Source organism: Acanthisitta chloris, unplaced genomic scaffold (genome assembly GCF_000695815.1).
Source record: "Acanthisitta chloris isolate BGI_N310 unplaced genomic scaffold, ASM69581v1 scaffold5651, whole genome shotgun sequence".
Lineage (NCBI taxonomy): Eukaryota > Metazoa > Chordata > Aves > Passeriformes > Acanthisittidae > Acanthisitta > Acanthisitta chloris.
In genome coordinates, this window is record NW_008655360.1 from 53357 (window position 1) to 67255 (window position 13899).

The following is a 13899-nucleotide window of genomic DNA, read 5'->3' on the forward strand; positions in this document are numbered from 1 at the left end:
TCTTGGAAAGTGCTTTCTAAAATTCAGAAAGAAAAAACCCTACTGGTCAAGTTCAAAAATGCTGGAGGGTAGTGCTGGTTCTCCTCTGTGGATGGTGAACCAAAAGCAGTGAGCCATGTCTGTATCACATGAATCAGATGGTTTATTTCTGCTTTAGAATACCGTACGTATCTCAAGATTTATTTTTAAATGAAGTTGGTTTTGCTTGGGAATTATTTTGTCATACTTCAGGTTTTCTACTTCTAGCTGTACTATGAAATAGTACAGCCTTCCAACACTAGGAAAATGCTCTGCAGATTTGTGTTTCCTGTGAATTGGAACTGGGTTCAAATAAATGAAGTGATTTTTCTACACCGTCTGGGTACTGGAAGGCAGAAGCTTTATCATGTTGAAGAAAAGGAAATACATATCAATTTGCACTACTGATTTAGCAGGAAGCTTTAAACTCTGAGTTCCAGATACCAAACTTGATGAACATTTTCTGACTTTATACTAAAGTGTTCCTTCTAAACCAAATACAGAATCTTGCCCAGGGCATAGCAAGATTTTTGTAATTAACAAAATAAATTTTTGTGATGGATTACTGAACCTTGAAAATTCTCTTATGGTAATTACAGGTATATCCTAAAAATTAGTCTTCTTCTTAATAGATTTCTTTTCAATTGACTAAAACTATTAAAAGTTTGAGTTACTGCTCTTACAAAGCATTTTCTTTTAATGCTGATGGCTATTTATCATTTTAATACATACCAGCCAACAAAAACTGCGTGGGGTTGGAAATCCCATTTGCTTGCCAAAATGCTGGTTCTCTGACCAGTCTTTTCTTTTAATAGCTTCAGATTAATTTAAGGCAGTCTGAACCAGATCCTAATTTTGGTTTTGTCTCGTAAGAGCTTGGGGAATAAATATGAAAGATAACACTGAACAATGAATAAACCACTATTTGTCATGCCACTGTGCAGTAGAAAGAGCATGTATGAACCTCCTTTGAAAGCACTGCATGCAGAATCTGCAGTGACCATGCTACTCTAAGTACCTTTTCCCTTGACACGTTTATATGTGTTTGTCCTTTGTTGGAAGCAAATGATCTGCATTGAACTTCCCTTGCAAACCACCAAATCTCCCAAGCACTGCAAAAGTACAAAAAGAATGGAAACTTTGTATACTTTAAAACCTTAACCCCAAAATACATCACTTACCATAAAAACTTCAGCACTCAGGTAGGTCCTCCAAAGGACTGTTATGTTCCCAGAACACATGATAAATTATTTATAAAGGGGCTTGTTTTGATGAAGTAACTTTACACATATTATGCAGTAGGAGGAGACAGGCATGGCTTGCTGAGTGTGTATGAAAGTTATGACAATTCAGCTGCTCCAAGGCAATAGCTGTTCCTACAGTCCCACTTAACCTGAATTTGAAACTGGGTCTCGTATACTATGAAAGTTTTGTAATCATAGTCTGTCTCAAGCCTAGTCTTAACTATTTCCATGATGGGTTTTTTCACTGTCTTCCCTGAAGTTTCCCCAAACCCTCAGCAACCTAATGTAACTTTGAGGGTGGCCACACTTATTGAGCAGGACTAGAACAAATGATCTCCAAAGGTCCCTTCAAACCTGTATTAGTCTCCAATTCTAAGCACTGGGCAGTTGCAAATTCAACACTTCATTACTTTGTGTACCTTAGCAAGCACATCTTCCATGCCCTGTCAGTGTCACAAGCTGTTTTTAAATAGCACTGTTGTGATTCTTGTATATGTCCTTTTCCACAGAGATGTTGTTCCTCTTGTCAGCAATAATAGTATCTATGCAGTTCCCTTTCCCTTGCTGCAGAAACCAGTTTGGCAAGAGGTGAGATTGTATCACTGGTGGAGAGAGATGGCCCACAGTCACTGGCCACCTCATGTGCAGGGGATTCTAATCACAGCAGAGTTCTGGCAGGGCTCTCTTAAAGGTGGAAACTGCACTGATAGGAGAAGTGAAGAACAGCATAAGAAAGAGAAGCTGCTGCTGTCTACAATACTGTGAGCCAAGTGGGACTCTTAACAGGTCTTACAGATCAGTTAGAAAAAGATTAAATCCAAAGAAAGCAGCCATAGCTTTTGCCAGGAAGGTCTCTACCTTCCTTGTCCTGGAAACAGCTTGTATTCTTTCTCCAAATGGCAACTGGACTGGATCTTGGTTGAGGAGGGACTAGAGATCATCCTGTACAGACAGGAGGCCATACAGGGACTCCTGGCTTTACTTTTTGATGACTGCAGCATGCTCTGGCTAAAGCCTTAGAGGCATGGCAAATCGCCATGTCCTTCCAGGTTTCATGATCTGTCCAGCAAACAATTTTCAAATGTGACAACTCTTGTAATCCTTGCACAGCATCCCTTGAAGAAATAAAGTCACTACAGAGAAACTCTGAAAGACAGGTTGGCACCCTTAATTTCCGAACACTGCAAGACATTCTTGCTCCACTAGCTTTGAGGGGAATTAGATTTTGGATCAACAGAACAGCCAGTCTTGAGGGCATCTGTTCTGGCAAAGTAGCTGCCTTTGCAGGCAATGCGAGTCTATACATCGAAATGTATAGACTCATAGAATCATCAAGGTTGGAAGAGATGTTGAGATCATCCAGTCCAACCATGAACCCTGCACAACCACTGCAACCCCTAAACCACTAAACCATATCACCCAGCACCAGATCCAGATGCCTCTTATACACTTATAGGGATGGTGACTCTCCACCTCCTTAGGCAACCTATTCCACTGCCCTACCAATGAAAACTCTTTTTCTAATATCTAATCTGAATCTCCCATGTCTCAGCTTATAGCCATTCTCTCTAGTGCTCTCACTGTAGGCAGAGTCGAAGAGACCAGCCCCCACCTCACTACAGTCCTCTTCCAGTTAATTGTAGAGAGTGATAAGGTCACCCCTGAGCTGCCTTATCTCTAGCCTAAACAAAGCCAGTTCCCTCAGTGTAGGTACAAAACTTCATGTTTCTTCCCTCACAGCAGACAAGGGAAGCTGTGAATCTTTGAAAAACTGAGGCATGACTCTCAAACATGGGATAGATGTGAATACAGATAGTGGTTTTCCCCGGGCTGTACTGAGCCAACATTTACAAATAAGTAGTTGTAATATAGAGGTATGTGAAACGACTCATCCACTGGTCAGCAGGTCAAACCCTGAGGAGTTTTACTATAGATCTTAGTGCTAAGATTGACTATGTTCTGCTGTGTCCGTGCCAGATCAGCCTGCACCCTATTTCTGCAAGTTAACACCCTGCCTCTCAAAATGCCTTTTCAGAGGAGACTTTTTCCTCTGTCTTTACCAGCCCATAGGTATGCAAAACACTTCACAATTTGTCTTCATCAGGATAACAGCTATGGCATACTCTTTACATGAGAACAGATGCTAACTTTTCCATAGGATCTCTGAAGGACCTTTTGTTTCAACCATATTTTAATAAAACCCCCCAGTTCATAAAGAGGGAAGGAGGAATTCTTTTTCCCCTACATATAACCTAACACCCTCCTCATGACTGATGCAGATAATGTTGAAATTATCTCTTTGATATGTGTGATGAATTGCTTAAGAAGCTCATTAAGTAATTTGCAGTGCCAGAGTGTTATTATGTTCAGAATCTCAGTTTACATTAAGGATTTATTTCTGGCAAGTTACACCTGCTGTAACTGGAGTGTGTTAATCCCCTCTTTCCTTGAATGAAAACTGCCTATCAACATAGTTGTAAATTTTAAGGCCAGATGATTACAATTTCTATGAACCTCTATTCTGCAAAACACAAATCAATGTAACACTTAGTCAAGTTAAGCAGAATAGCCCTGATCTAACAGAAAGAAGGAAACAGATGGAAACAGGTAACAACTGAAACTAGATTGACTCTTGTTCGCTATTTGAGGATTGTGTCTCTAAAAAATGATGTTAGCAGATTTGCACTACAACCCCCAGATGGAGAGTTTGTCACGTGCAACAACATGAGAGAATTTGGGTGAGGACTAATTTGTTATGTGATTCTGTCCAGCCTCTCCCCCAATATTCTGAATGATGTATTGAAAGAGCAGTGTAACAGAGACAAAGAGAAAACACTACATTGAAAGACCAAGTCCTGTGATATAGTTTACACCAGATACATCTCAGTAATCTGGACACAACTTGCAACAAATAGCTCCATTTAGGAAAGCAGCATCCTTTACTGGCAAACACTCTTCTGTAAACTGTATTAATACTGATATAGGTGCTGCTTCTTACATTTTTTAGGTTCTGTACATGTGGTAGTCTTTCATACAAATTCCTCTATCCCTTCTTTCCCTTTCAGAAGGTTAATCCCTCTCTATGCAGAAAGGCCTCTGTGGGATTTAAATACAGGTTAAAAGAGTAAGGATCTATATTCAGAGGCTAGAGGAGTTTAAAAAGTACACTCTTCATGAAAATCTCTTGTCACAGCACCTTTCACTGAAAGGCACTCAGGGTTGCTTGGATGTTTGGTTTGGACATCCTTCATTCCAAGGACACAGCATTTTACGGGATTAAGCTTCACATTATGCAAATTACAGTTCACCTCTCCAAGTTGTTTTGTGCCTTCAGGAAGGTATGATCTCTTTCAACTGTAGGTACTAATCTATTTCCCTGATGCCCCACAACCTTCCATTCAAGAACAAAGGCAGCTTGAATACAGAAGTCTGCAAAAACCCACTGAAAATACATGGGAATATCTCCCTGTTCAACTGATTAGCACATCAACTCATTCACTCCATTGTGTGGGATACATCCAGGTGCTTTGCAGCTTGCTGGGCTGATGCATCCTTTAAATCAGTTGATATGATAAACCCACAATAATACTTATCCTTCTACTGTTTTGTTGTGAAGGATATAAAATAGAGGCACTTGTGGTTTCAAGCAAACATCAGCAGCTCTAGTTCAAAATTCAGTCTTTGTGAATACAAGCATGAGGCTGCACAGTGACACTGGTAGGTTCACTCAAAGAGAGAGATGTAATCTGGCTCTTGATCCTCTTGACCACATGGGTAAAGCAACAGCTCCTTCCCCAGGGAAGTGATGGGTTCATCCTGTTGATACAGAATATGATCAAACACCAGCTTTCAAACAGACCCTACCTGTCACAACATCACAGGGTGGACAGCAGTCTCCTGCCTCTGTTGCGGTGTGGAGTTGTTCATCCCACTGTGTTATACAGCTCAGTGCCTTGGGGAGCTTGGGGAAGAACCTAAATGTCTGTCCTCTCTCTTCACACACAATGTCTGTGCTCAGTGCAGTAACTCAGCCTCTGGCAGTTCTCAGAGAGAGCTGTACTCATCACATAGGAAACTACAGCTTCTATGACATGAAGTGCTGCCTTGCCTGGAAGGTGCTGGAGCGAGGACTGTGCAGCATGCAGGTAAGCAGGACCACGTGGTTGTGGACCATGCTTCTGGCTGTGTTTGTGGGAGGGGCAAGGCTGAGTCCTGGACTAAGTACATACCCTCTGCTCAGGCAAGTCCTGTTCTAACAAGGGAATTCCCTGACAGTACAGTCTCTGGTTCCAGTCTCATTCTTCATCCTAGCAGCAGATGCATGATAGAGACTTGCCTTCTTTCATGGTCATGCAGTGGGAGGTAAGCAGAACCAACTAGGGCACTTTGTCAGAGTGAGTTCAGCCTGCCCACATCTGCTGTAGTGTAGGGGGACTGTAGGATCCTTTGCAGACTGTGGGCATGACTCTATCTTTAATAGAGCTATGCACAGCCAGGCTTTAAATCCTCTGGCTCTGATACCAATACCTATATAACTCCTGCTTTTAATTTCAACTTGAACTGTGAAAACCATGCAAGAAGCAAGTTCAGGAGCTCCTGTGGAGTTCCATATAGCAAATGAACATAGTTATGTTCTCATATCCAATTTTGTTTAGCCTTGTCTGTATTAGGCTAGGCACATATTTAAAAGAAACAGGGATTTTAAATGAACCTGTAAGCAAAATTATTGTCCTGTCCCCGAGCAGATCTTACAGTAAATGAATGAACAATCCACCTGGCCCTCCTTGGAACCCATGCAACTGCAGTCAGTGCTGGTAAGCACTGTTGTTATTGTTGCAAGAATCTGCCAACCTTCTTCCTTCCCTTCTGTTTTTTTATCTTTCCTCAGTATCATACCTTTCCTGCTTTGAGATTATAAAGGTACCTTGCTCTTCTTTCATGCTGAAGCTGGAGGCAAGCAGGATTTTCTGTTTATCCAGCTTGCCAGGGCCCCTCAGTCATGGAGAAATTATGAAAGAAAGGTGTCTCAATGACTATGCTGTCATCACTCACCTTATCAGCATTTCTACTAAGTAGGATGTAAGTAACTTGAGCCCTGTGGGCAAGTTCTTCATGCTTGAGGGTGAGTGAGTCAAATCTAAGATGTTTGAGATGTGTTAGGTCACCTGAGCTGTACCTACCTGGCTGACATACCCTTCTGGAGCAGCACACGGGATACCCAAGGGCAGTTAAAACGGGTCTAGTTACCTACTTCTAAACAACTATCTAACTACATCTATTCTTTCTTATTTTGAAGTGCCCTGAGGCACTTCAAAATACATCTGTATTGCTATATGTTCACCTTGTGGTAGTCTACAAGGTCAGCCAATGTTGAATGTTGTAGCTGGTCCACTCCAAGAAAGCTGTAGGAATCACTGGAGGCATCAATAAGGAAGTGTTTACATCCTTCCACAGACCGATAGGAGAGCACATAACCTTTGATTTTCTCACTGACACGGACGAGAAAACTCCCTGGCACTGTTTCATTCAGAAGCTCCTCTGCTTTCCTAGAGGTTAGGATACCTGTCAAAACCAAAATACAAAACTGAAAGGAGACAAGCATTTGTGCAGGACTGGATGGAACAGTTCTCATAAGAAATCTGCTTTACTGCTCTAAAACCAGTCCATGGCTCTTCCATCCCTTTCATTGTTTTCTTGCCCAGTAGCCCAGGAAGAAGAGTACTGACATTGCTAGTAACAGACCATGGCCACATGCTAACTGTCTTATGCTAATTCTTCCAGACTCGGCCAGCTATGAATGACAAATAGGCAGAGCTTGAAAGGACAGTTCCTGTGTTAAGAGAGAGAATGTCATTGCACTGTGCTGCATGCTGATTCCAGTATAGCAGGAGCTTTACTCCTGGGCCCAGCCTGTGTCAGCAGCCATGTTAGCAGAAACAACTCCTTAAAGAGGGTGGAAATGCTCAGGACTCACCATGGAACCAAGGTGCAATTGTGTCTGTGGTTTTCTGATATCCAGCTCGGAGAGGGAATTGCTCCTCTTTGAACCACTTGATGATGCTTTCTTCAGTGGAACTGGAGACTGTCCTCTGGATTCCCTGTTTCCTGGTAGGAAAGACCATGGTTTGTGCATGAAGTTCAGACAGCAGGGTTTGAGTCCTTGCGCAGGACTTAGATTTTGCTCGGGATGTTAAGAGCAACCCTAAGGTAAGGCTTACACTACTGCAGCTATCAGCAATAGAATATGGTTTGCAGTGGACATCCAGCATCATAGAGGCTGTATGCACTCTAGGCTTAGGACACTCTGCTAAATAAACCTGTTACCCTTTAGGGGTGAACACCTGAAGGCCTCATCACATCCAAGGCTGGGATATAGCCTAGGCTCTGTATTTTACCCTGACAGGTGTCTCTTCCACATAAGGAGAGCTAACCATTCCCATCTCAAACATCCCATGATAGAGCAGAAGAATCTCATCCTTTCTGCCCTCCACAGTGCACAGGGTTTCCTTACCTAATTGTTCTTCCATTTGCCATTGCAGGAGGTAGAAATTTAGGCTTGGGGGGGAGAGGTGGATATTGGAGTGGTCGCCGATCTCCTGCTGTGGCACTCTTGGAGATATCTGCCTGCTTCCCTCTGTGGATGCCCTGCAGTGAAAGCCTCCTGTAGTCGTCCCTGGCTTGCCGTGCAAGGGAGCGTCTCTTCTCATCTGCTGCCTTGGATTTCTGCACTGGAACAGAAAAAGAGTCCTACAGGAGCGAACAAGCAGGCAAGTTTAAAGCTTGCTGCCCTTTGGCCATCTTCCTGCTTGATGAAGTGGAAGAATAACCCATTTCACAAGCTGGAAGATTCACTCAGTTGTGAGACCATTTGCCACATCTCCCATGTGTTGTGACATCTGCCACTTAACATAGTAGAGTTTTTACTCCATTGAGAGATTAAAAATCTGTGTTCTTTTCTGGTACCAGGTTGCTTTGTACTTAAGAGACTTGTTGGTTTTGTTTCAGATGCTGACAACAGGTTCAGACATAGATTTCTGTAGTGCCTTTCATGTGAGCTGGTGCAGGGGGCAGGGCATATGGAATAAAAGCTGCTGAACTGACCCCAAATCAATTCTTTGAAGGGTTTGAAAGTGGAGTGAGTGGGAGTGAGTCTTGCTGAAACTATTATGGAAAGTGGAGAACTTGGCTGGTTTTTTGTTTGTTTATTTTCTGTTAAACTCCCTTGATTGTCTAGGTTCACCTTACCATGGAGTCTGTAGGAGTAACCAGCTTTCCAGCCAACTTCTGAACTTTTTTTGTCAGTAATAAAAATAAAACCCCTGGCCTGAAGTGGAAACAATTGGTGGTACAGCATTGCCATCTACTGAGCAGCAGGAGAGGAACTCAGGAAAAAAAATGCATCAGGTTCTCCATCAAGAAGTATTTGGCAACAGCGACGGATGCTACTGCAAGTCTCATACTGTTGGCTATTTTCCTTCCTATCATTGGGAATTACATGGGACAGTGCAGCAGGACTCTGCTTAAGTGGGATCATGCTTGAATGACAGGGAAGCCCTTTTTAATTAGTCCCTGTAACCCATTATCTTTGTCCTCAAGAGCAATGGTTACTGCAAAGTCCTATAAAAGGCCAACTTTAAAGTTAATTATACTGGCTATACTCATGTTCCTATTTGTTGCCTGTTTTAATATAGTATTGGTAGGAAAAGCTTTCCATTTCCCTGCCCAGCTCTAGTCTCAATGCTGTGTGGACTCAGAAATATTCCGGGTAACACTTCTTGCCAGTACTCTCCACCCACCAACCTATTATTCAGTTCCAGTGTCGCAGGAGAAGGGTTGAGATGACCCCACAGAGCCCTAGGATTTCTCAAGCCCCATAGGAAGAGGTTATCCTAAGATCTTACAGAATTCCTGCCATTCAGGCTCATTCTCATCCGATTTCTGCAGTGTCCTCTGGCCCTCTGTGCTGGGGTGGCTCTGTGGCATTGCCTCCTGTGAGGTTGTGGTCTCTTCTGAATTTCTCCTCTGTGCTTCCTTTGTCTATGAAAGAAACAGTATGTTCAGATTTAACCTGCTTTCTAGCTAGCCTTGAAATACTGGGAACTCCATTCTTTACTGTGAACCCTTCCAATTTCAACAACATATAGACCCTCTGTATTTACTGCAGGTGACAACAAAGGAAGTAAAAGAAAACAGTCTACCAGAAATAATCAGGAGCATCTTCCTGTGCTTGTCCCCAGCCTCCCAGCCTGGCCTGCTTTGTATCATCACCAAATCATCACACCATGCATGAGGAGCATGACAACATTGGATAAAACTGGTCTAAGAGGTGAGAACATTCTTGGGTCGGATGAGGGTCTGAGGCTGACTGGGACTCTGGGATAAAGCCTGGGCCCCCACTCCATGTGTTTGAAGCATCATAGGTTGCCACTTACCTTTTGGAAGCCCTGCTTCCTCATGTGGCAGTCTGTCAGCATCTGGTGAACATCTCTGGTTCCCCTCTGGGCAAAGCAAAAGATTAGTGAGAAATAAAGGTGACCTTAGGAAGATTGCTCTTTGTTTGGAGCAATAGGTGTTTAATGCAGAAGCAGTCATGTGAGATCTGTTAGCAAATTTTGCTGGCTTTCTCTGACAAACATTGGGTGTTTTCCTGATATTAGGCCTAACATGCCACAGGAGGAGATCTCAAGGGTGTCAGGATTGCCATAAGCTGATGCTCTCAAGCACTCCCAGGGAGAATCCCTTTCCTCTCTCCCTCTAAAGCAAGACCTAGCAGAACCTGTCACCCACAACTTCACCTGCCTGTGCTTGTTTGCAGCTGTGGCTTGGGTGCTGCAAACTCCTACTTGACAAACTGACCCAACTAGCTGCATATCTCATGTTAGCTCTTCCCTGCAAACCAGTCTAGCTACCCTGACAGCAGTCACTAGCTGAGACCTGCCTTTGAAGACAAACAGTTAGATTTGTCTTTGAGTAAGCACCATCCACATCTGCACTGGACCCAGACTGCCTCCCACAGCACAGTGAGTAATGAGTTAACTGTACTATGCTGCTTACCAAGGACACTTTGTTTTAGTTCCATTACCTATTTGGCTAATATTTAATATGAACATGGCTTTACAATTTACCTCTCCTCCACAGGAAACTAGGAACTTCAAAAGTCTGTGAAGCAGCAATTCTTTTCATAGATCAGCCTGTTCTCTGCAACAGGCAAACCACGATGCCTAGATCTCTGAGGTTAAATGGGAACTAGATCACAGAGAAAACATTTGAGTGTGGGAGGTGAGAAAATGTCCCTCTCCAGGCCTAGAAAACATAACAGGGGTCTTCAGTTTGGATCCTTCCTTCTAATAGCAAAAGCCCCAGAAACCTGGGGAAAATGACTAATAATATAATAACAGGGGAAAAAAAAAATAAAATATACAGCCCCCATCTATTACTATGTGCAAGACTTTGAAAGAGGGTTAGATTTTTGGTAGTGGCTTGACGTTTGGGGTTTTTTTTACTTCTTTTTTTTTTTTTGTCAGCTGTGACTAATAACTTCCTTTGAAAAAAAACAAACCTCCCACATAGTTGCTCAACTTCAGCAAACAGTGCTGAGAAAAACCCCGTGTGACTCAGAGGTTTTTGATAAAGGAGACAGCCACTCCAAATTCCCTTCACTATTTTGGTAGCAGCAGGAGAGGCTTTGCCAAAACCCAACCTTCTGTTATCATGCTTTTTATACCGAAATGCAAAGTGGCTGTACGATAAAAGAATATACACTCATACAAGTTCACAGCAAAAGGCTGAATGAAAACTGCTGAATGAGATGGGATTTCTCCCATTAAATTGGCAGGGTGTTCTATTCCTTCTGTTCAACTTTGGTTGCATGGGTAGTTAACTTAACTCATCTATTTCTCGATTCTCTGCAAATTGCTTTTTGTAGCCAGGTAAAAAGTAGAAATTTATTTATTCCTGGAGAGCAGACACTGTAGTTACTGCATTTGGAGTTGTCCTGTGCTGTCAAGGTCATAAGCTGTTTTCTAACTATTTTTGGAGACCAAAAGATAAAAGAACCACCTAAAATATGTGTGTCAGATGATGCTGGTAAAATTACCTTCATTTGTTCTTTTTCAAAAGTAGATGCAAAAGTCTGAGCACTGTGACCTTGCACGTACAGATGCTGGGATAGCCTCCCTGGTCCTGCCCCAAAAGCCATCCAAACCAGGCACAGTGCAGGGGGGGAAGTGCTGCACCCCTTATTTTACCCACGGAGAATGGAAGCAAGGAAATTCAGACTAACTTATCTGTCAGTATAGAGCAGATCTATCTCAGCTGAGAATAGCATGTGGCCCTCCTGAGTGCCAAGGAAGGATGTAACAGCATGGCTTCTTATCTGACTACAGAAGAAAAGCCTTAACAGATAGATGGCTTTTTTCTTCATATTTCTATTTATAGCAACCAGGATTTGCTGCACTTCCTAGATCTTAAAACACGTTTCTAGTAGTTATGAGAAAAGGAGAAAACTACCTTTGTGCACTCCTGGCTTTTCCCTGTTGTAGTATCAATCATCTTTCTCCCTCCTTCCTCCTTTTTCTCCACAGTGCATTTTTTATTCCCATGAAGATCTGTCTCACCAAGGAGTCCTGGTGGTGGATGTAGAGAGTATGTTACAGAAGAGTCAGTCTCTCTGAAATGCAAGAGAGAGAGGATTTAGGAACCCGAGGGAGTCCCTTTCTGTTCTCTGAGCATCTTGTGAGGAAGCTGCACGTGAGCAGAGCAGCACTGCAATGAATTGATATGCGTATGGGCAGTCATATCTCCAAATCAGGCAGGTGGGATAATTAAATTAATGACTTGTGGTGAGTAACTGTTGTCCAGCTGTACATGGCACCTGTCGGTGAATCAGTGCAATCCAATCTCATCACCTGCTGCAGTAACAGAGTTAGCATTTCCTGTGGTCTGCAGAGAGTCCCACACAGGAGTCATATCACAGGAGGCTCCACGAGGCCCCAGGGCAAGTCTCTGGCTGCAGCAGGTCTCTGCCAGCATTATGTGTCCTCGCAGAATGCCAACCTTTGCCTGTGCCTTTTGCCTGCAAATCCAGCATGAGTGATAACCACAGCCCCTACAGAGAAGGCTCCAGCCTCTGGGTCCCTAGAAAAGCTTTCTCCTCCACGTCTGCCCACTGAGTCCTCCAGCTGAATGTGCTTACCTGCACTCCTTGCCTTGCTCTCTCGCTAAGTGCTTTGCTCTTTGTGCCTGGATCTCTTCACAGATGGCTGCATACGGTTTATCTGAAGGATGCTCACCCATCACCCAGACCCAGACATCATTGTCAGCGCCGAGTTTCCATGTTACTGACTTCCCGTTGGCTGGAAAAGAAGCAGCAATTTGACAAATGCTGTTTTCTGGGTAGCTCTGTGCAGGGCCTGTGTCCCACTTGCTGTGCCCTGCTGGATGCTGATGATGGCAGAGCCTCTCCAAAAGCAACTGTACATGGGGAAAGGTCAGCTGGGTTGCAGTGCACACTTCCCAATTTTTTCTCATGGTACTGAAGCCAGGTCAGTGGAGGAAACATTTCTGAGTCTGGGGGCAAGGGAGAAGACCTGTTCCTTTTCTTGCTTTAGTTCCTGGCCACTGTCCTCCCCAAACCATGTGAGGGTGAACTACCTGCACACACAGCACGTGGGGCAGAGCTGGGAGAAGAGTGCTTGTCTTCCTGGCAGCCTACATGCTGTGTAATCCTGGCAAGGGAACTTCAGGACTAAAGTTTCAGTGGGAACTCCTCTGCAGATCTGGTGCCTCAGGACAGATATTCAAATCCATGGTTATGTTAAAGACAGATTCAGAGGCTGCATTTAGTGGAAAACTTAATGACATGCATCCCCTGGGGACAAGTAAGCCCTGTCTTCCCAGCTAGGGGAGTTGAGCAATTTGGTCAAGGACAGTGTCTGGGCCAGGGAGTAAAAACACTGTGTGCCAGGCCAAAACTACCCCATTGCAGGTGGGCTTAGTTATGGTTTGGAAATAAGCCTATAGTATGTCCTCTGGAAAAGAAATTAAGTATACATTACCTCCTATTTCTAGGGAGCAGCTGACTAGGCCAAATAAGTGCCAGAGGGTAAAGTAGTCAGGAGGCAGAGACTTACCTTTTCTTGGCAGTGGCTTCTTTGCTGAAGCCTTGTCAGCAGCAGCTTCTCTTTCCTCCCACCGCCTGATCTGTTCCTGCCTCATCTTGAAGAAGAGGATCTGCTTCTGCTCCTCGCTGAGTTCTGACAGCAGGTCAGGATCTACGTACATGTCTGATAATATCTGTTTCAGCATGGCTGCAGGTCTCAGTTACACACGTTTGTGGTGATGATCTCTGGGGATCAGATCCTCTTCCTGGCTCCAACAAGAAAGAGTCCCTCCCCGCCTGAGCCTGGAGTAGGAATGCAGGCGTGCCAGAGTAATTATACTTCTGTCTATTTTTTTTTTTAGCTCAGGCTTCCTGCACAGACAAAAAAAGGTAAATAAGTAGCTTAAAACCTGCTGTTAAGATTCCTTGAAATAAGAGGTGAGCTCAGCTCCCACGCAGCCCCTGTCTGCTCTGCAGGGAGTGCTGGCCAGAATGTGCGAGTCCTGGAGTTGGGAAGTTGTGCTGATACTCTGATAA

At 43.7% G+C, this 13899-nt stretch overlaps 1 protein-coding gene across 1 annotated transcript; it reads right to left on the reverse strand.

Moving 5' to 3' along the window:
- Positions 1 to 4884: 4884 nt before the first annotated feature.
- On the reverse strand, positions 4885 to 13615 carry SH2D4A (SH2 domain containing 4A). Its single transcript, XM_009083862.1, has 9 exons — positions 13394 to 13615; positions 12457 to 12616; positions 11772 to 11931; positions 9695 to 9760; positions 9164 to 9299; positions 7774 to 7990; positions 7237 to 7367; positions 6604 to 6824; positions 4885 to 5078 (listed from the first exon to the last, which is right to left on the reverse strand). Exons 1-9 carry the CDS (start codon positions 13566 to 13568, stop codon positions 4986 to 4988), a joined length of 1359 nt encoding a protein of 452 aa, XP_009082110.1. The 5' UTR covers positions 13569 to 13615; the 3' UTR covers positions 4885 to 4985.
- Between the last annotated feature and the right edge of the window lie 284 nt (positions 13616 to 13899).

Excerpts from the sequence above, each read along its gene's own strand:
- SH2D4A (XM_009083862.1), bottom strand. The coding sequence starts at position 13,568 with ATGCTGAAACAGATATTATCAGACATGTACGTAGATCCTGACCTGCTG. Across the intron at positions 9,761-11,771 it reads AAAGCCAGGAGTGCACAAAG|AGGGGAACCAGAGATGTTCA; the intron begins GTAGTTTTCTCC and ends TGCTTTGCCCAG. Across the intron at positions 6,825-7,236 it reads AATTGCACCTTGGTTCCATG|GTATCCTAACCTCTAGGAAA; the intron begins GTGAGTCCTGAG and ends TGGTTTTGACAG.